The sequence below is a fragment of the Oncorhynchus gorbuscha genome, linkage group LG16, assembly GCF_021184085.1.
Source record: "Oncorhynchus gorbuscha isolate QuinsamMale2020 ecotype Even-year linkage group LG16, OgorEven_v1.0, whole genome shotgun sequence".
Classification (NCBI taxonomy): Eukaryota; Metazoa; Chordata; class Actinopteri; order Salmoniformes; family Salmonidae; genus Oncorhynchus; species Oncorhynchus gorbuscha.
The window spans coordinates 33,300,383-33,323,532 of NC_060188.1; the positions used below are offsets into that span (position 1 = coordinate 33,300,383).

At 45.9% G+C, this 23,150-nt stretch overlaps 1 protein-coding gene across 2 annotated transcripts in view; it reads left to right on the forward strand.

Annotated features, from left to right (window-relative positions):
• The window catches only part of cpt1a2b (carnitine palmitoyltransferase 1A2b), a 51,090-nt gene that overhangs the window by 15,202 nt on the left and 12,738 nt on the right, over positions 1 to 23,150 (forward strand). For both annotated transcript variants that reach the window (XM_046303523.1, XM_046303524.1), the window contains exons 8-13: positions 3,035 to 3,142; positions 5,820 to 5,907; positions 8,341 to 8,536; positions 10,219 to 10,407; positions 11,511 to 11,616; positions 12,202 to 12,318. In XM_046303523.1, the coding sequence (XP_046159479.1) occupies positions 3,035 to 3,142; positions 5,820 to 5,907; positions 8,341 to 8,536; positions 10,219 to 10,407; positions 11,511 to 11,616; positions 12,202 to 12,318 (804 nt within the window). The remainder of the gene's footprint in view (positions 1 to 3,034; positions 3,143 to 5,819; positions 5,908 to 8,340; positions 8,537 to 10,218; positions 10,408 to 11,510; positions 11,617 to 12,201; positions 12,319 to 23,150) is intronic.

The following is a 23,150-nucleotide window of genomic DNA, read 5'->3' on the forward strand; positions in this document are numbered from 1 at the left end:
GATCACCACAGATAACACTGCTACTCCTACTGCTCTCTCTTCGTCCGCCCACGTGTTCTCGCACACCCCGAGAGCTTCTGGTCAGCGGGCCTCCTTTGAATTTCATGCTGTCACAGTTACCAGCCCTTTCAAGCTTAACATCCTTATCATTTATCGCCCTCCAGGTCCCCTCGGAGAGTTCATCAATGAGCTTGATGCCTTGATAAGCTCCTTTCCTGAGGACGGCTCACCTCTCACAGTTCTGGGCGACTTTAACCTCCCCACGTCTACCTTTGACTCATTCCTCTCTGCCTCCTTCTTTCCACTCCTCTCTCTTTTGACCTCACCCTCTCACCTTCCCCCTACTCACAAGGCAGGCAATACGCTCGACCTCATCTTTACTAGATGCTGTTCTTCCACTAACCTCATTGCAACTCCTCCAAGTCTCCGACCACTACCTTGTATCCTTTTCCCTCTCGCTCTCATCCAACACTTCCCACACTGCCCCTACGGATGGTATCGCGCCGTCCCAACCTTCGCTCTCTCTCCCCCGCTACTCTCTCCTCTTCCATCCTATCATCTCTTCCCTCTGCTCAAACCTTCTCCAACCTATCTCCTGATTCTGCCTCCTCAACCCTCCTCTCCTCCCTTTCTGCATCCTTTGACTCTCTATGTCCCCTATCTTCCAGGCCGGCTCGGTCCTCCCCTCCCGCTCCGTGGCTTGACGACTCATTGCGAGCTCACAGAACAGGGCTCCGGGCAGCCGAGCGGAAATGGAGGAAAATCCGCCTCCCTGCGGACCTGGCATCCTTTCACTCCCTCCTCTCTACATTTTCCTCCTCTGTCTCTGCTGCTAAAGCCACTTTCTACCACTCTAAATTCCAAGCATCTGCCTCTAACCCTAGGAAGCTCTTTGCCACATTCTCCTCCCTCCTGAATCCTCCCCCCCCCCTCCTCCCTCTCTGCAGATGACTTCGTCAACCATTTTGAAAAGAAGGTCGACGACATCCGATCCTCGTTTGCTAAGTCAAACAACACCGCTGGTTCTGCTCACACTGCCCTACCCTGTGCTCTGACCTCTTTCCCTCCTCTCTCCAGATGAAATCTCGCGTCTTCTTGTGACGGCCGGCCGCCCAACAACCTGCCCGCTTGACCCTATCCCCTCCTCTCTTCTCCAGACCATTTCCGGAGACCTTCTCCCTTACCTCACCTCGCTCATCAACTTATCCCTGACCGCTGGCTACGTCCCTTCCGTCTTCAAGAGAGCGAGAGTTGCACCCCTTCTGAAAAACCTACACTCGATCCCTCCGATGTCAACAACTACAGACCAGTATCCCTTCTTTCTTTTCTCTCCAAAACTCTTGAACGTGCCGTCCTTGGTCAGCTCTCCCGCTATCTCTCTCAGAATGACCTTCTTGATCCAAATCAGTCAGGTTTCAAGACTAGTCATTCAACTGAGACTGCTCTTCTCTGTATCACGGAGGCGCTCCGCACCGCTAAAGCTAACTCTCTCTCCTCTGCTCTCATCCTTCTAGACCTATCGGCTGCCTTCGATACTGTGAACCATCAGATCCTCCTCTCCACCCTCTCCGAGTTGGGCATCTCCGGCGCGGCCCACGCTTGATTGCGTCCTACCTGACAGGTCGCTCCTACCAGGTGGCGTGGCGAGAATCTGTCTCCTCACCACGCGCTCTCACCACTGGTGTCCCCAGGGCTCTGTTCTAGGCCCTCTCCTATTCTCGCTATACACCAAGTCACTTGGCTCTGTCATAACCTCACATGGTCTCTCCTATCATTGCTATGCAGACGACACACAATTAATCTTCTCCTTTCCCCTTCTGATGACCAGGTGGCGATCGCATCTCTGCATGTCTGGCAGACATATCAGTGTGGATGACGGATCACCACCTCAAGCTGAACTCGGCAAGACGGAGCTGCTCTTCCTCCCGGGAAGGACTGCCCGCTCCATGATCTCGCCATCACGGTTGACAACTCCATTGTGTCCTCCTCCCAGAGCGCTAAGAACCTTGGCGTGATCCTGGACAACAAACTGTCGTTCTCAACTAACATCAAGGCGGTGGCCCGTTCCTGTAGGTTCATGCTCTACAACATCCGCAGAGTACGACCCTGCCTCACACAGGAAGCGGCGCAGGTCCTAATCCAGGCACTTGTCATCTCCCGTCTGATTACTGCAACTCGCTGTTGGCTGGGCTCCCTGCCTGTGCCATTAAACCCTACAACTCATCCAGAACGCCGCAGCCCGTCTAGTGTTCAACCTTCCCAAGTTCTCTCACGTCACCCCGCTCCTCCGCTCTTCCACTGGCTTCCAGTTGAAGCTCGCATCCGCTACAAGACCATGGTGCTTGCCTACGGAGCTGTGAGGGGAACGGCACCTCAGTACCTCCAGGCTCTGATCAGGCCCTACACCCAAACAAGGGCACTGCGTTCATCCACCTCTGGCCTGCTCGCCTCCCTACCACTGAGGAAGTACAGTTCCCGCTCAGCCCAGTCAAAACTGTTCGCTGCTCTGGCTCCCCAATGGTGGAACAAACTCCCTCACGACGCCAGGACAGCGGAGTCAATCACCACCTTCCGGAGACACCTGAAACCCCACCTCTTTAAGGAATACCTAGGATAGGATAAAGTAATCCTTCTCACCCCCACCCCCTTAAAATATTTAGATGCACTATTGTAAAGTGGTTGTTCCACTGGATGTCATAAGGTGAATGCACTAATTTGTAAGTCTGCTTATTGTGACATTCCAGAGACAGGGCTGGAATTCCTCAACTTCCGGAAATACTGGAAATGTTGCCCCCAGAAACCTGCTGTAGTGCCACATGTCCTTACCTTTGTCTGTCTGTCTCTTCTGTGTCTGTCTCCCTCCCGCCGTCTCTCCCTCCCGCCGGCTCTCCCTCCCGCCGGCTCTCCCTCCCGCCGGCTCTCCCTCCCGCCGGCTCTCCCTCCCGCTGACTCGTCTGTCTCTGTCTCACACTCCCTTTTCTATTTTATTTTTGTCTTGCTCTCACCTCCATCTCTGACCCCTCTTCTCCACTAGGACTTTCTGTATGTGACTCCCACTCCCATCCAGGCAGCGAGGGCCGGCAACACCATCACCGCTCTGCTGCTCTACCGACGCAAGGTCAACAGTGAGCAGCTAACGCCTGTGAGTCCTGCTACCAGTACTAGTACACATGTACAGTGGGTATAGAAGGTCACCACCCCCTTTCAAAATGTTCACCTTTTGTTGCCTTAGTCAGCCTGAAATGAAAACACATCAAATGTTACTTTTTACGGCTTTATTTAACCCACAACATCCAAGTGAGGGGAGGGGGGGGGGGAATTCATCTTAAAATGTATTAAAAGTAAAATTGTAAAATGCCCTATTTGGATAAGTGAACACCCCCCCCCCAAACTTTCTGAGGTTTAACCAACCAACTTCCAGATCACAAATGAAGCTAAATGGCCTACACCTGTGATTTAATTGTAGTGACTTTGATTTATGAGATTAAGATCTACGAGATAAAGTTATGGAAAGTCAGGGGATGGATATATTTTTAAAAAGAGCATTGTAGATTCCGAGGCCAAGTGGCAAAAGATGCTGTGGTCAGATAAGACCAAAAATTGAACTTTTTGGCCTGAATGCAAAACGATATGTCTGGCGAAAACCCAATACATATTTCCACCCAAAGAACCCCACGCCTACGGTAAAGAACACCACGCCTACGGTAAAGAACACCACGCCTACGGTAAAGAACGGCAGTGGCAGCATCCTGTTGTGAGGGTGTTTCTCTTCAACAGTGCAGGAGAACCTGCAGCCCTCTGCCAGGAAGTTGAAAATGGGAAGATGGTTCACATTTCAACGTAATAATTACACAAAGCACATCACCAAAGCAACCGTACAGTGGCTGAAGGACAAGAAGGCAGATGTCCTTGAGTGGCCTCGTCAGAGCCCGACCTAAATCCCGTTGAATCTGTGGAATGACTTGCAGTCAATGAGCGGTCACCATGCTATTTGACTGAGCTCGAACAATTCTGCAAGGAAGAATGGGCAAATATTGCGCAGTCCAGGTGTGCAAAGTTAGTAGAGACGTATTCAACGAGACTCGTGGCTGTAATTCAAGCAAAAGGTGGTTCCACCAAGTATTAACTCAGGGGGGTGTTCACTTATCCAATTAGGATATTTGACACTTTTTTTTTTTATTTTTTACTAGTAATTCGCAACCGGAAAAAGGCAACAAAAGGTGAACATTTTGAAAGAGGGTGGTGACTTTCTATACCCACTGTACAGTGTGAAGAGCTATACCTTTTTCTAACCACTAAGCCGAGCTGTACTGAGCTGACCTGGCTATGCCCGTTATTATTCAGGGGAAATGTCTCAAGTTAAACGATCCAAGGAACCCATTGGAATAGGAGTGAGTCTCCCCTAACGGTCTGTATTGGGCTGCTGTTGCTGCAGACATAGTTTATATGAATAGAACTGAAGTCATTGTGTGGCCGGTCAAACCTGATTCTGCCTAACTGTCGTTTACAGCCCTGTGTCAGTTTTGTAGAGGTGGGTAGGTGTTGTCAGAGAGGAGGAGAGAGAGCCAACTCGGCGCAAAATCTGTCTCCCTCCAGCAGGTGGCGATTTTGTTTCATTGTTTTGCCCACCAAGCAAGGGATTTTTGTTTGGAGGTCAATGAGAGTGTCGAATTTGGTCAACGAACAAATGTATGGCATATTTGCTACGTGAGGTTTATTAAATCTAATAGAAGTTTCGTGACGCTTAAGTTGCGATGAGTGTACTGATATAAGTAGGACACGTGATTTCCCGGCAGCTTTGAGAAAAAAAAACACTTTATATCAGACTTGTCTCGATGGCTATGCATATTCATGGTGTGAGGCTAGTAGCATAACATCTCTCTCCATTGAATACATGCGGTTGACGTCAACGACCCTCATTGAATATTCCAAAAAAGTATTGCAATAATGAGATGTGTCCACCAATCATAAGAAAGGATAGGTGGGAGCTAGAAAGCCCAGCGTGCAGCTTTGTGGTAAACGACTCCCCTTGTTAGGGTGGAGAGACATGCATCTTGTTAGAATATCCATAATCTTTGGTGTTGTTGACATCGGTGACAGGAATGCTACAGTATCTTACCAAACTGGAGCACTGAGTTATGAGTCAGATAATAATAACAACGAATGTATACATTAATAATAGATGATAATAATTATTCTTATAATAAATCTAGATAGTTAATCCTTTAAAATGTCAAATAAATGAATGAATAATAGCCAGCCAACTTTGTTAAACGCCCTTTTTCTTTTAGTTCCTCATTACCCTCCTTTTCTCAATTCCTACTTTATGAAGGATACTGGAGTTGAACATGGGTTGTGTTGGTATATTTACTCATTAGCTGGCTATTTCATCGAAGCAACTGTGTGAAAGTGTCATTTGAAGGACCTTTAATCGAGTTCTACAATTTTTCCGCTGATGTGTCTTTTTCTTTTAAGGAACTATGCATCTGACCGTCGTCAATGAATATTCCACTTCCTCTCTCTTTCTCTCTCATGGGGCGGCAAGGTAGCCTAGTGGTTAGAGCGTTGGACTAGTAACCGGAAGGCTGCGAGTTTAAACCCCCGAGCTGACAAGTTACAAATCTGTCGTTCTGCCCCTGAGCAGGCAGTTAACCTACTGCTCCTAGGCCGTCATTGAAAATAAGAATTTGTTCTTGGCTAAATAAAGGTCAAATAAATTCAAATTTGGATGAAAAGAATGGCATTTGAGGCTAAACAATGGAAAGATACTGTAACTACAGAACTGTTTTTCCTTCTCTTTCTTTCTCTCTCACTCTCAGAGTCGTGTTCCAGGTACAGTCATCCCTCTCTGTGCAGCTCAGTGTGAGAGGATGTTCAACACTACTCGCACTCCAGGAGAGGAGACTGGTAAATACACACACACACAAAAGAAAGTCAGTTTTGGAATCTTTGTTTGTTAGCATTGACCATAAAGGAAACAGTATGACCAACTTGCCCTTCAAATACACCTCTGCTGTTTTCAACCAGGATCTCAGCGATCACTGCCTCATCGCCTGCAACCGTTATGGGTCCGCGGTCAAACGACCACCCCTCATCACTGTCAAACGCTGCCTAAAACATTTCTGCGGGCAGGCCTTTCTAATTGACCTGGCCCGGGTATCCTGGAAGGATATTGACCTTATCCCGATGCCTGGTTGTTCTTTAAAAGTAATTTCCTCACCATCTTAAATAAGCATGCACCCTTTCAAAAAAAAATACATCTAAGAACAGACATAGCCCTTGGTTCCCTCCAGACCTGACTGCCCTCGACCAGCACAAAAACATCATGTGGCGTACTGCACTAGCATTGAATAGTCCCCGCGATATGCAACTTTTCAGGGAAGTCCAGAACCAATACACACAGTCAGGAAAGCAAAGGGCATCCTGTAGCTCTAACTCCAAAAAGCTTTGGGACACTGTAAAGTCCATGGAGAACAAGAGCACCTCCTACCAGCTGCCCACTGCACTGAGACGAGGTAACACGGTCACCACCGATAAATCCATGATAATCGAACATTTCAATAAGCATTTCTCTACAACTGGCCATGCTTTCCTCCTGGCTACCCCAACCCAGCCAACAGCTCCACATCCCCCGCAGCTACTTGCCCGAGCCTCCCCAGCTTCTCCTTCACCCAAATCCAGATAGCAGATGTTCTGAAAGAGCTGCAAAACCTGGACCCGTACAAATCACCTGGGCTAGACAATCTGGACCCTTTCTTTCTAAAATTATCCGCCGCCATTGTTGGAACCCCTATTACTAGTCTGTTCAACCTCTCTTTCGTATTGTCCGAAATCACTAAAGATTGGAAAGCTGCCGCGTTCATCCCTCTCTTCAAAGGGGGTGACACTCTAGACCCAAACTGTTACATCCTGCCCTGCCTTTCTAAAGTCTCCGAAAGCCAAGTTAACAAACAGATCACTGACCATTTAGAATCTCACCGTACCTTCTCCCCTGTGCAATCTGGTTTCTAAGTTGGTCAAGGGTATACCTCAGCCACGCTCAAGGTACTAATCGATATCATAACCGCCATTGATAAAAGTGGTCAAGGCTCAGACTCAATAGCCTTGGTTTCTCAAATGACTGCCTTGCCTGGTTCACCAACTACTTCACAGACAGAATTCAGTGTGTCAAATCGGAGGGCCTGATGTCCGGACCTCTGGCAGTCTCTATGGGGGTGCCACAGGGTTCAATTCTCGGGCGGACTCTTGTCTCTGTATATATCAACGATGTCGCTTTGCTGCTGGCAATTCCCTGATCCATTCTACGCAGATGACACCATTCTGTATACATCTGGCCCTTCTTTGGACAGTGTTAACTAACCTCCAAACGAGCTTCAATGTCATACAACACTCCTTCCGTGGCCTCCAACTGCTCTTAAATGCTAGATGGCTTAAATGCCGCCAAACTTACCCTCAAAAAACTGACTATCCTACCGATCCTTCGACTTCTACAAAATAGCTTCCAACACTCTACTCAGCAAACTGGTGCAGTCTATCACAGTGCCATCCGTTTTGTTACCAAAGCCCCTTATACCACCCACCACTGAAACCTGTATGCTCTAGTCGGCTGACCCTTTCTACATATTTGTCGCCAGACCCACTGGCTACAGGTCATCTATAAGTCTATGCTAGGTAAAGCTCTGCCTTATCTCAGCTCACTGGTCACGATAACACCCACCCGTAGCACGCTTCCAGCAGGTATATCTCACTGGTCATCCCCAAAGCCAACACCTCCTTTGGCCGCCTTTCCTTCCAGTTCTCTGCTGCTAGTGACTGGAACGAATTGCAAAAATCGCTGAAGCTGGAGACTTATATTTCCCTCACTAACTTTAAACATCAACTATCTGAGCAGCTAACCGATCGCTGCAGCTGTACATAGTCCATCTGTAAATAGCCCACCCAATCTACCTACTTCATCCCCTTATTGTTTTGATTGCACACCAGTATCACTACTTTACACATCATCATCATCTGCTCGTCTATCACTCCAGTGTTAATCTGCTAAATTGTAATTACTTCGCTACTATGGCCTATTTATTGCCTTACCTCCTCACGCCATTTGCACACACTGTATATAGACTCTTTTTTTCTATTGTATTATTGACTGTACGCTTGTTTATTCCATGTGTAACTCTGTGTTGTTGTTTGTGTCGCACTGCTTTGCTTTATCTTGGCCAGGTCGCAGTTGTAAATGAGAACTTGTTCTCAACTAGCCTACCTGGTTAAATAAAGGTGAAATAAAATACAAATGCGTAGTGTTCTGCATCTCTCTCTCTCTTTCGACGTGTGTCTCCTCTCCAGATGTGCTGCAGCACTGGCAGGACAGTGAATTTGTGACTGTCTACCACCGGGGGCGCTACTTCAGGCTGTGGGTCTACAAGGCGGGGCGCCTCCTCTCCCCTAGAGAGATAGAGTACCAGATCCAGAGGATCCTAGATGACCCTTCACCCCCCGGACCTGGAGAGGACAGGCTGGGAGCACTGACTGCTGGAGACAGGTGTCTATAGTGGTGGGGGGAAGAGGGTGTGTGTGTGTGTGCGTGAGCGCCTGTACACATAGGTGTATGTACACACTGCAAATACAGTTCTCTGCGTTTTCCATCACCCGGATATCCCCTTAAATATGTCTTGTTTTGCATGATCCGATGTATGGCTACTAGATGGCCCTTACGGAGCTTCATGTTCATTATGCCTGAGACGGCTGTAGATGTGCAGACTTTGGCTTGAGACATCAGACAAGGATTGCACTGCATGATAACAGACGTGGGTTCAAATATGATTTGAAATCTGTCAAATACTTTGACCATTCACTCTAGCCAGCCTGGAGTGCCAAGTGGGCAGGGTTTTTGTTTTCCGGCCTATTGCATTGGTCCATTGAGCCAAGCATGCTCAATCAAGCACAACTCAAGTATTTGAAATGATTTCTGATAGTATTTGAACCCAGGTCTGCAGGATACCGCAGACAAGCAGAGCGTCCGTCAGTCACCTCAATGGCCACAAGAGTCTCAAGTGGTCTGATCACAACTTGGGAAGGAAGAGTGCAGAGCGGTGTCGGCCGAGAGATGGAGAAGTCACGAAGAGGAAGAGAAGGCGAGAAGGGCCTAAACCATTTTTAAAGGAAGAAGCAAGCAAATGAGGGGGGGGGGGGTGGCAAAGCGAAATGGAGAGTGTTGCTTGAGAATGCATGGAGGGAAGGGAACTGAACTGAGGGTGAGGAGTGAGGCTAAAGGTGAGATGAGGTGAAAGAGGAGAGGGGAAACGGCGGTAGGAATATAAGATGACAGAGTAGATGCTGGGGGACGACATGAAAAAGGGAGAAAAAAAGACGAGTTCGTATATAAGGAGATAAAACGATGTGTACCATTTGCTGTGTGGGTGTGTTACGATAAGATAACCAATACTGGTTTAGTTGTTTTAAAACCTGCTAAACCGGGCCACTACTGCTCTCTTTACACAAATGCAAGCATTATCCTAGGATTAAGGTCAATTATACTGAATGTAGTTAATTGTGCATTTATGGTCTATGTACACCAACAGAGCCTTTCTGGGCATTGATTGTGGTAAGTTGGAATGAGTTGGATTCTCTCCCTCGCACTCTCTCTCAAACACACTTCAAACACGACTCCCGTGCAGACGCGTACAACTCTGTGCGTGTCACAATTGTTTGTGCTCCCGTCTGTTCCCGTAGACAACTTACACACAGCGTTAAAAACTCACATTCTTTCCCGTGTGGGTGTGGTACAAGCAGCAGCGCGCCCTTCCTCTCGCCATTGTATCTTTAGTCATCTTCAGCTTCGTCATGACCGCTAATAAGGGTTCCCGCCGTTGAGCAAGGAACAGTTACAACCACACGGTTGGATTAGTCTGTTCATGGGGTGTTTTGTCCTGGCATGTCCCGTGGGATCACTTTCACACTACTGTCAAGTGTTCTGTCGTGTTCCTTATCACCGTGCTCACTGTTCTGCAGGGAGGGGGTTGCAGAAGGGAAACATGTTCCCCTATGTTCAGGAACAATTTGAGGATTCTTGTCCGTTTTGGTTGCTGTTGATATTGATGTCTTTCTGTAAGTAAGAAGTACAGTCGACTCTGTGTTGATGTCATCTTGAGTCTACCTTTAAAAAAAAAAATATTTAAAAAATGTAATGAATGTTGGCGTGATTTGGAATGCGTTTTGTCCCAGGGTGCCGTGGTGTGCCGTAAGAAAGCAGTACTTCAGCTCAGGGGTGAACAAGCGCTCGCTGGACTGCATCGAGCGGGCCGCCTTCTTTGTCACCCTGGACGATGAGGAGCAAGGAATGATGGGAGAAGACCCTGTGGGAAACCTGGACCGCTACGCCAAGTCCCTCCTCCACGGGAAATGTTATGACAGGTGTGTGAGACTGTGTGCTGCAGGCGCATTACGATGAGCCTCTTACGTAGTCGGAATGTAGAAATGTGGCAGAGCTTCCGCCTTATTGCTAACACCTCACAGGATGGAAGGGGCTGTGGAGTGAATTAGGACCCGTTTTATAGAGAGTGTCCAACTCTGCCTTTCCCATGTTACCACTCAACATAAGAACATTCAATCCATTTCACTCTTCTGCAGGAGGGGGGGGGGGGGTCTGGTACTAGTATGTACCAAATGGCACCCTATTCCTTATATACTGTAGTGCACTACCTTTGACCAGGACGTGGGCCCTATAGGGCACTGATCCAAACTGGTGCACCAAATATGGAATAGGGTTCCATTTGGGATTTGACCTAGGCCCCTTAGGGCAAAGCTGTTTGTGAAGCACATCTCTTCACCTCTATCATAGTTTACCGGTTCTCTAGATTGAGTTGAATTGTGCGTAATGAAGAGGGCAGGATGTCTTTGTTAACAGATGGTCTTCATCTGGTCCATTTTCTCCTTTCTTCCTTTCACACGTGCTGTACTGTAGGGCTACACACACATGAGCATTCGAGTACACACACACACACACACACACACACACACACACACACACACACACACACACACACACACACACACACACACACACACACACACACACACACACACACACACACGGTATGTGACAACCTGATTGAATTAGCAGCAAATGTTTTCCAAGTCCAAGAGCACCAGTTGCTTAGGTGAAGTAATTGACGGATATATCCCATCCATGGACATGGTTCTGGTTGTTTAGAATCATCGACACTAGGCCGAAGTTCCTCTTGTACGCACTCCTCTCTCCCCCCTCCAAATCAAGTGCTTCACATCTGTGTCCTGGACCAGGGCAGTGGTGGGTGGTCAGGGGATGTATATATTCTGCTTTGATAGTGTGTGGTCAACTCTCAAAACTGAAAGCACTGAGCTAATTGATATATATATATATATATATATATATCTCTGTGTCTCTCCCTCTCTCCTGTCCCCCCACCCCCCCCCCCTCTCCCCTCCCCACCCTCCCTCTCCTCTCTCCTGCCCCCTCCTCTCTCTCGGTCTCTCAGGTGGTTTGATAAGTCATTCTCTGTGGTGGTGTACAAGAATGGGAAGAATGGTCTGAATGCAGAGCACTCTTGGGCCGACGCCCCGACAGTGGCACACCTGTGGGAGGTGTGTGTTTATCTGTCAAACAGGCATAATCAAATAGCATTTTATTAGCGCCCTTTTCTTCTCTTTTTAGCTACATGACATAGAAATGTGCCGTTTTCACATTGTGTAGACACTAGTATGGTGCTGGAGCTAGAGGTTAAAATGATATAAGGGGGGGGGGGGGTTCCCTTGACAGCCCAAATGACCTGTCCTCAATGGAGATCAAGCACTTGGTTTTATTTAGAATAATCAGATCTTGCAGATTTTAGTGTATGTGTGAGGTAGACTACATATGGCCAGATATTTGGCTAAAAGTACCTGTGGTTAAATAGAGCAAAGCCCGGATCAGGATGTTCCAGTTATTATCCAAATGGGGATGTTCTCAGGATTTGCTCAATCAGATAGAGGATAAACATGTTTGTTATTAGTTTTTGGCAGATCAAGTTTCTGTGTGTTTTATACTCTTTGTGAATGGTGAAGCCACTGAACTTTGAGTGTCTGTGTGTCTGCGTGTGTGTCTGCGTGTGTGTCTGCGTGTGTGTCTGCGTGTGTGTCTGCGTGTGTGTCTGCGTGTGTGTGTAACAGCTGCTCTTTGTCTGTCCTCAGTTCACCCTGGCCACAGATGCCTTCCAACTGGGTTACACAGAGGACGGCCACTGTAAGGGAGAGGTGGAGCGCACCTTACCGCCCCCTCAGAGACTCACCTGGGACATCCCTGTGGAGGTGAGTGCTGGGTGTGCGCATCGTTCCCTAACACACCCTCAGACCAGGGTTTCCGTTAGGACAATGTGGCGCCCGGACAACATGACGGAGAAGATTCAAATTAACTGGCCATTTTGAGAAATTTACCGTACACCTATACATTGGATGCGTAACCCATTAGGGCATCCACCCACGGTGATCAGAATGACACTGGGCATCCACCCACGGTGATCAGAATGACACTGGGCATCCACCCACGGTGATCAGAATGACACTGGGCATCCACCCACGGTGATCAGAATGACACTGGGCATCCACCCACGGTGATCAGAATGACACTGGGCATCCACCCACGGTGATCAGAATGACACTGGGCATCCACCCACGGTGATCAGAATGACACTGGGCATCCACCCACGGTGATCAGAACATGTAACTCGTAATGAAACAGCGAATAATACAGAATTTTCAAACATTTTCCAAAATGCAATGGGAGACCCCATTCTAAACAGCCCACCTGGGGAAACGACATTCTAAACAGCCCACCTGGGGAAACGACATTCTAAACAGCCCACCTGGGGAAACGACATTCTAAACAGCCCACCTGGGGAAACGACATTCTAAACAGCCCACCTGGGGAAACGACATTCTAAACAGCCCACCTGGGGAAACGACATTCTAAACAGCCCATCTGGGGAAACGACATTCTAAACAGCCCACCTGATAGCGATTCCATATGTGACAGAGATGAGAAATCTCTGTTAGAATCTTAGAAAGAGAGGGACTCTAAAGAGACAACAACTAGGATGTGCTGCTAATAATGACTAGGATTGTGCCTTTGGCTTCTGGGCAACAAAATAACATTTATATGAAAACCAACAGAACAGGACTCTGTCACGTCTGTCACATGTGCTCAGTGTGAACCTGCTTTCATCTGTGAAGAGCACAGGGCGCCAGTCACAAATTTGCCAAACGTCCTGCACGGTGTTGGGCTGTAAGCACAACCCCCACCTGTGGACGTCGGGTCCTCATTTACCACCCTCATGGAGTCTGTTTCTGACCGTTTGAGCAGACACATGCACATTTGTGGCCTGCTGGAGGTCATTTTGCAGGGCTCTGGCAGTGCTCCTCCTGCTCCTCCTTGCACAAAGGCGGAGGTAGCGCTCCTGCTGCTGGGTTGTTGCCCTCCTACGGCCTCCTCCACGTCTCCTGATGTACTGGCCTGTCTCCTGGTAGTGCCTCCATGCTCTGGACACTACGCTGACAGACACAGCAAACCTTCTTGCCAAAGCTAGCATTGATGTGCCATCCTGGATGAGCTACACTACCTGAGCCACTTGTGTGGGTTGTAGACTCCGTCTCATGCTACCACTAGAGTAAAAACACCGCCTGCATTCAAAAGTGAAGCATAGGAACTGAGAAGTGGTCTGTGGTCACCACCTGCAGAACCACTCCTTTATTTGGGAGTGTCTTGCTAATTGCCTGTAATTTCCACCTGTTGTCTATTCCATTTGCACAACAGCTTGTGAAATTTATTGTCAATCAGTGTTGCTTCCTAAGTGGACAGTTTGATTTCACAGAAGTGTGATTGACTTGTTACATTGTGTTGTTTAAGTGTTCCCTTTATTTTTTTTGAGCAGTGTACATTTGCCAACATGATATAATTACTCCTCTTTATATAGAAATAATTAAAATAATTCAAAATTCTTCACCAGAAAGCATGACATGGCCACAGAGGAATCAAGGATAATTAGCTTCTTATAAAGCTTAGCTTTTGCCTATTTGAAGATAATGTGTTGCGACAATAAGAAGGGGAGAGTTGTCTGGTGACGATACAGGTGAATCTCCCACCAGTTCTTGCACATTCATTATGTCATTGCGTGAATTGTTTGTCCTTTTTATTTTATTTTTTTAAATCAATTCCACTTACATATGACACCAGTCGTAAATGTACCATTTAATCCCCATAATTTTCTTACATTTACCGTTCTCATTCTCGGAGTGGAAACATTCTTTGTGGAGTTCACAACCCGCTACATTTTTGTTTTGGAATGCTCCATATGAGCAATGAGTATGTATCTGGTTTCTATGTCCTGATAATGTTGAAGGAAATGCGCGAGCACCTGACCTGCTGCACGGAAATGTAGGAAAGTGTTTTTTTGTTTTGTTTTTTCCATCATTGCAAATGATGATATATTAAAACTATAGTTCCTCACAGTAAGCTATTTTAACAAATCCTCCAAACTCCCCCTCGATAGTCACCAATCCTCAGTGTGAATGAGAAATAGAAGACCTGCTGCTGTATTAGCTATGAGTTCCATGCACATCATATGGCAGAGGCTAGTGATCTTTCATGAGTTGACTTTTTCGAATTTTGTCAATGGTTTTAAGAAACGAAAACCGTATTGAAATGAAGCTGTTCCGCGCAAAATCTGCATATGTACATCTTAACTGTCACTCAGAACGGTAAAAATGGTAGGATAAATTGTAAGCGTCCCCAAACTTCCAACTCACGCGCCGCCTATTAAATTGCCTCCATGTTTTCACGGTCGGATTTTGCCTATATGCTAATTTGAAGCAAGTTAAACGAAGCCTCGTAATATGAAATGAAACATTTCAGGTTTATTAAGTATGTTTTCAAAATGCCTACTGCCTCCAGCTCACATTGTAAAGTGGTGGGTGAAGCGCTGATTGCACTTGTATGGTGAATGGGAGGCATGCTTCAATTACCAGTAGTTCTTTTTAATCGTGCAGGAGAAATCCCGCTCAAAATAGGCTCTATGCTGACTAACGAAAACACACAGGCCAATTTTAATTCCACAATATAAGGAAAAGGAACCTATCGACCAATTCTCTTTACCTGTCAAAAGTATTCCCATTGATTGCTTTTTCGATTAATGAATAAAAAGCAATAATCTTTAAATGATTATTTTTTTGCTCCAGGTGATTTGTCGTCTAATGGAAACCTTGCCTCAGACATCCTTTGGGAGGGGAGTGTGTCCGTGTTTAGAATCACTTGAAACACCCTGTAAAACATTATCCAGCTCCCTCTCTCCTCTTTCTTTAAGTCTTGGATCAGTTCTTCTCTCGGTTTCATTCCACGACTTAATGTCCATTGACAGTCCTGAACCACAATTAATACATGTTGAGGAACCAATTCAGTGGCTTAAGTTTAGTATTTTAGTCTAAGTATGGTGCACAATGTTAGCATGATCTCCTTGAGCCACGATTTGGTGAAAGCAGGGGCAGTTGCGGTGACTGTGTATTTACTGGCAATCATGAGTCATGACTGCAGTAAAATTCTATGTGGCCGTTGAGTCACGGTAACCTCCTTTTATGGACTCTGGACATGCGTTGGTAGTACCCAACTCGCTAATGATTATCAGGTTGCTAATAGCCTGGTAGTCAGGGTTCTTTTTCCTTTAACCACTCTGACATCAATTCAAATGCAATCCAAAATCACATCGAAAACATAATGAAAACAGTATGTGCTTTTAAAAGTCACCTCGCTGTGATTGATCGTTTTGAAGAAAGAAGTTAATTAACCGATTTGAATCTGAGTGTGAAAACATGGACGTTGTGGATGTTGTTTTCAAAGCCTAACACAACAAAATGGGCAGTGCTTTCTGAGGTGATGATTGCATGACAATGGCCGGCTGACAAAATGTCATGACCACCACAGCCCGAGATGAAAGGTTCTTCTCTTTTTGTCTTTCATCAGTTTCTTTTCTTTCATCCGAGAGAAGTGGCATCTCTCTCGCGCGCTTTCTCTCTCTGTTTGTTGAGGTTGGAGTGTTCCGTTTCCTCCTCTGTTTCTACCGACCCACAACAGTCAGACAATCGGGGGAAATTCCCTCCACTCGATCTCTACCACCTACAGTGCATTCGGAAAGTATTCAGACCCCTTTACTTTTTTCACAATTTGTTTTGTTACAGCCTTATTATAAAAATGTATTAAATTGATATTTTCCACATTAATCTGCACACAATACCCCATAATAACAAAGCAAAAACAAGTTTTGAGACATTTTTGTAAATGTATTAACTATAAATAACTGAAATATCACATTTACATATGTATTCAGACCCTTTACTCAGTACTTTCTTGAAGTACCTTTGGCAGTGATTACAGCCTCGAGTCTTCTTGGGTATGACGCTACAAGGTTGCAATATACCTATATTTGGGGAGTTTCTCTCATTCCTCTCTGCAGATCCTCTCAAGCTCTATCAGGTTGGATGGGGAGCATCGCTGCACAGCTATTTTCAGGTCTCTCCAGAGATATTAGATCGGGTTCAAGTCCGGGCTCTAGCTGGTCCACTCAAGGACATTCAGAGACTTGTCCCGAAGCCACTCCTTCGTTGCCTTGGCTGTGAGCTTAGGGTCATTGTCCTGTTAAAAGGTTAACCTTCGCCCCTGTCTGAGGTCCTGAGCGCTCTGGAGCAGGTTTTCATCAAGGATCTCTCTGTATTTTGCTCCGTTCATCTTTGCCTTGATCCTGACTAGTCTCCCAGTCCCTGCCGCTGACAAACTTTCCCACAGCATGATGCTGCCACCACCATGCTTCACCGTAGGAATGGTGCCAGGTTTCCTACAGACGTGACTCTTGACATTCAGGCCAAAGTGTTCAATCTTGGTTTTATCAGACCAGAGAATCTTGTTTCTCATGGTCTGAGAGTCTTTAGGTACCTTTTGGCAAACTCCAAGCGTGCTGTCATGTGCCTTTTACTGGGTAGTGGCTTCTGTCTGGCCACTCTACCAGAAAGGCCTGATTGGTTGAGTGCTGCAGAGATGGTTGTCCTTCTGGAAGGTTCTCCCATCTCGACAGAGGGACTATAGAGCTCTGTCAGAGTGACCCTCGGCTTCTTGGACACTTCACTGACCAAGGCTCTTCTCACCCAATTGCTCAGTTTGGCCGGATGGCCAGATCTAGGAAGAATCTTGGTGTTTCCAAACTCCTTCCATTTAGGAATGATGGAGGCAACTGTGTTCTTAGGGACTTTCATGGCTTCCCAGATCTGTGACTACACAATCTTGTCTCGGAGCTCTACGGACAATTCCTTCGACCTCATGGTTTGGTTTTTACTCTGACATGCACTGTCAACTGTGGGACCTTATATAGACAGGTGTGTTATTTTCCAAATTATGTCCAATCAATTGAATTTACCACAGGTGAATGCAATTGAATTGGAAACAGGATGCTCACGAGCTCAATTTCGAGTCTCATAGCAAAGGGTCTGAATACATATGTAAATAATAAATATATATATATATTGTATTATTTACGGATGTATTCAGACCCTTTGCTATGAGACTCTGTTTTTGCTTTGTCGTTATGGGGTATTGTGTGCAGATTTCTGAGGAAAACATTAATATGTAATACATTTTAGAATAAGACTACAACCTAACAAAATGTGAAAAAAGTCAAGGGGTCTGAATACTTTCCGAAGGCACTGTATATTTCCACCTTCTCTCCCTACTTTGACCTCAGCAGTGCAGTGCTCTCCTCCCTTGGCGCCTGTCTGTGGGAACGCTGGGGAGTTTCACTCCTGGAAATGACCTCAATGTGCTGCTATGAATGACTAGCTGGCTGGTTGACTGACTGACTGGCTGGCTGACAGTTACAGAGCTCAGAATCTTGCATACACTACTGGTCAAACGTTTTAGAAAACTGGGAAATGACTGACAACACAGACAACACAGCTCTTAGCTCCCTCAGTAGATCTTTTTAAATGAATTTCTTATTAACACTTTGTTCTAGCTAGCTATTTGTGTAGGTAGCTGTCAAGTAAACGCAATGATAATAGTTACTTGTTTCCTTTAATCACATGATGCAACATACAAGGTGTGCCTTAAAGTTAATTTGTGGAATGTCTTTCCTTCTTAATGCGTTTGAGCCAATCAGTTGTGTTGTGACAAGGTAGGGGTGGTAAAAGACCAAGTCCATATTATGACAAGAACAGCTCAAATAAGCAAAGAGAGATGACAGTCCATCATTTCCTTAAGACATGAAGGTCAGTCAATTCGGAAAATGTCAAGAACTTTGAAAGTCTCTTCAAGTGCAGTCGAAAAAAGCCATCAAGCGCTGTGATGAAACTGGCTCTGATGAAGACCGTCACAGGAATGGAAGATCCAAAGATACCTCTGCTGCAGAGGATAAGTTCATTAGTGTTACCAACCTCATAAATTGCAGCCCAAATAAATGCTTCACAGAGTTCCAGTAACAGACACATCTCAACATCAACTGTTCAGAGGAGACTGCGCGAATCAGGTCTTCATGGTGGAATTGCTGCAACAACAAAAAAACTACCAATGGACACCAATAAGAAGAAGAGACTTGCTTGGGCCAAGAAACATGAGCAATGGACATTAGATTGGTGGAAATGTGTCCTTTTGGTCTGATGAGTCCAGATCTAAGATCTTTGGTTCCAACCGCCGTGTCTTTGTGAGATGCGTTGTGGATGAACTGATGATCTCCGCATGTGTATTTCTCACTGTGAGGCATGGAGGAAGAGGAGGTGTTACGGTGTGGAGGTGCTTTGCTGGTGACAGTCTGTGATTTAGTTAGAATTCAAGGCACACTTAACCAGCATGGCTACCACAGCATTCTGCAGCGATACGCCATCCCATCTGCTTTGAGCTTAGTGGGACTATCATTTGTTTTTCAAAAGGACAATGACCCAGCACACATCCAGGCTGTATAAGGGCTATTTTACCAAGAAGGAGAGTGATGGGTGCTGCATCAGATGACCTGGCCTCCACAATCCCCCAAGATCAAGCAAATTGAGATGGTTTGGGATGAGTTGGACCGCAGAGTGAAGGAAAATCGGCAAACAAGTGCTCAGCATATGTGGGAACTCCTTCAAGACTTTTGGAAAAGCATTCTAGGTGAAGCTGGTTGAGAAAATGCCAAGCGTGTGCAAAGCTGTCATCAAGGCAACGGCTATATGAAGAATCTCAAATATAAAATATTTTTGGATTTCTTTAACACTTTTTCTTGGTCACTACATGATGTGTTGTTTCATAGTTTTGATATCTTCACTATTATTCTATAATGTAGAAAATAGTACAAAAAAAAGACAAATTATTGAATGTGTAGGTGTGCCCAAACTTTTGATCGGTAGTGTACATAATATACACACACAGCCTGGTCGCCAAATGACCGGGGACTTTTGTGGGACTTTGCCCCTGTTAATTATTACATGCGGCAACTTACTTGCAGCATTTCTATGCTTATTAGAATAGTGAAGCCTTCACAATGATAACAGAACACACAAGAGTGCCTCCGTACACCACAAAGGCTCAAAGGTCTATTCGAGTCGCATTGCTCCCTCCCCCCCCCCCCCCCACTGAGATGAGACATTTTCGCTCACGCACTCGCTCACTCACCTGGACCTTATGACACTACCAACTCTTTCTTCATCTGTTTCCTCTCTCTCCCTCTGTGTTATTTTTAAATTTCCCCTTCATGTTGCCTCAACTCTCAAGCTGTCTGCTTCATGAGGACTTGCCTTTCTCAAATTCCCCTTATTAGTACCGCTCATTCTCTTATTCCTTCCTCTTACCCCTTCTTCCTCTCCCTACAGTATGCTTTCCTCTTCTTTGCTCTGACAGTTTTCAACCCAAGGAAAGAACAGGGGGGGGGGGGGTGTATCCTACGAATCAGGTTTGAGGAGTTGGTGAGGTAACTTTATTCAACTCCCAGTTCAACTCTGGATAACCAGTCACACGAATGTGGCTCACCTTTTTAGCCAGCTAAATTTCAATGTCAACGAATTCTTCAGAACTAACCTGCACCGGGGTCGGCCAAATAAGACTGCATTAACCTTGAAATACTTCAAAAAAACCTACAATGTAATCTATGTCCGCTAACAGCAGTCATAAGTTACCGTCGGTGACGGTCTCTCTGGACCACAAACTCACCCGGGCCGTCATTAAAACATCAAAACTATCATAATGTAAATATTACTGGATGCAAAGTGGAAGGACGTGTGGTTCTTCTCAAACTCACAGGGGGTTTCCACACACGCACACCGCTCACGTAACAGGTTTAGGCCAGGGTGTCGTGGGGGGGTTTCCATCCTTAAACAAATTCATTTTTAGAAAGTTAACTAGTGAGTGTTTGTCTAGAAAACACAAACCTGGCTCTCAGCCTGACTCAACCCCTGGGAAGCAAACTCCCATGGCAAGATCTGTGCCAGCTGACCTGACACATCCCACATTTTCAGTCGGCTACTTTTTTCCACTTCATTAATTAACTAGGCTTAATTTTTTGTTTTAAGTTTCAATTCACTAGTCAGAAAAGTCAGTTGAGCCCGCTCCCACTAGAATGAAATATATGCATCTTGCCGCAATTTATTTATACAGACGCCGTATCTCAGATAGGACAGACTGAACCTTGCTCCCTGGCACATAGACTATTGCAGCATAGATACTGAGACGGGGGTCGGGAGGACACTGTGGCCCCGTCCGACTATACCACCAGACAGGTCCAACCAGGCAGGATATAACCCCATCCATTTTGACTAAGCACAGCCCCCATCACCACTAGAGGGATAGCAACAGACCAACTTACTACCCTGAGACAAGGATGAGTATAGGCTACGAAGATGTCCCTCACCGCACAAGCCCCTATAATAGGGTCAGAGGCAGAGAATCCCAGTGGAAAGATGGGAGCTGGCCAGGTCAGAGACAGCAAGGGCGGTATGTAATAATAATAATAATAATAATAATATATGCCATTTAGCAGACGCTTTTATCCAAAGCGACTTCATTCCAGTGCCTTGCCATTCACCTTTGCACTCAATCATAGGACCTACTGAAGAGATGAGTCTTCAATAAAGGCTTAAAGGTTGAGACTGAGTCTGCGTCTCTCACATGGATAGGCAGACCATTCCACAAAAATCTAGTTCAATAGGAGAAGGCCCTACCCTCAGCTGTTTGCTTAGAAATTCTAGGGACAATAAGGAGGCCTGCGTGTTGTGACCATAGCGTACGTGTAGGTATGTACGGCAGGACCAAATCAGAGAGATGGGTAGGAGCAAGTGCATGTAATGCTTTGTAGGTTAGCAGTATAATCTTGAAATCAGCCCTAGCCTTAACAGGAAGCCAGTGTAGAGGCTAGCACTGGAGTAATATGATTACATTTGTTGGCTCTAGTCAGGATTCTAGCAGCTGTAATTAGCACTAACTGAAGTTTATTTAGTGTTTTATCCAGGTAGCCGTAGAGTAGAACATTGCAGTAGTCTAATCTAGAAGTGACAAAAGCATGGATTCGTTTTTCTGCATTCTCTCATCTTTCTTGATCTCTCACTGTCTTTCTCTCCATCTCGGGCCTCTTTGGCCTTATTATTAAAGAGCTGAGACATAGGCAGAAGACTAGGACCAGTACGGAGAAAAAAACGTATGAAATGTATGCATTCACGACTGTAAATCGCTCTGGATAATATGTAATGTAAACTCAGCAAAAAAAGAAACGTCCCTTTTTCAGGACCCTGTCTTTCAAAGACCATTCGTAAAAATCCAAATAACTTCACAGATCTTCCTTGTAAAGAGTTTAAACATTGTTTCCCATGCTTGTTCAATGAACCATAAACAATTAATGAACATGCACCTGTGGAACGGTTGGTAAGACACTAACAGCTTACAGATGGTAGGCAATTAAGGTCACAGTTATGAAAACTTAGGACACTAAAGAGGCCTTTCTACTGACTCTGAAAAACAACCAAAAGAAAGATGTCCAGGGTCTCTGCTCATCTGCGTGAACGTGCCTTAGGCATACTGCAAGGAGGCATGTCCGTACTGTGAGATGTCTAAGACGGCGCTACAGGGAGACAGGACGGACAGCTGATCATCCTCGCAGTGGCAGACCACGTGTAACAACACCTGCACAGGATCGGTACGTCCGAATATCACACCAGGTACAGGATGGCCGCAACAACTGCCTGAGTTACACCAGGAATGCACATTACCTCCATCAGTGCTCAGACCGTCCCCAATAGGCTGAGAGAGGCTGGACTGAGGGCTTGTAGGCCTGTTGTAAGGCAGGTCCTACCAGACATCACCGGAAACCACGTCGCCTATGGGCACAAGCCTGCCGTCGCTGGACCAGACAGGACTGGCAAAAAGTGCTGCTTGTTCTTTGTGTGATTTCCTGCAAGACAGGAATGTCAGTGTTCTGCCATGGCCAGCGAAGAGTCCAGATCTCAATCCCATTGAGCACGTCTGAGACTTGTTGGATCGGAGGGTGAAGGCTGGGACCATTCCTACCAGTAATGTCTGGGAAATTACAGGTGCCTTGGAAGAGTGGGGTAACATCTCACAGCAGGAACTGGCAAATCTGGTGCAGTCCATGAGGAGGAGATGCACTGCAGTACTTAATGCAGCTGGTGGCCACACCAGATACCAATGGTTACTTTTGATTTGTTCAGGGACTCATTATTCCATTTCTGTTAGTCACATGTCTGTGGAACTTGTTCAGTTTATCTCTGTTGTTGAATCTGGTTATGTTCATACACATGTTAAGTTTGCGGAAAATAAACGCAGTTGACAGTGAGAGAACGTTTCTTTTTTTGCTGAGTTTAGATAAAGGGAGAAGTACTCTCCCATCAGTATGTGCTAAATTGATTTTTAAACTGATGGGTTTATTGGTGTTAAAATACACCAGTTATGCTATTTTGGACCACCAGGCTGCTGATGTCATGCAACCTGACGTTTTTGTATTTATACTTTTTCATAATAACAAGTTTGATGTCTGACGACAATAGGAAGTTCATGAGGTCACTGCGGAAACTGTATACAGACATGACGATAGACGTAGTATAAACCAGGCTTTAGTCTTGAAACCTTTGTTTGT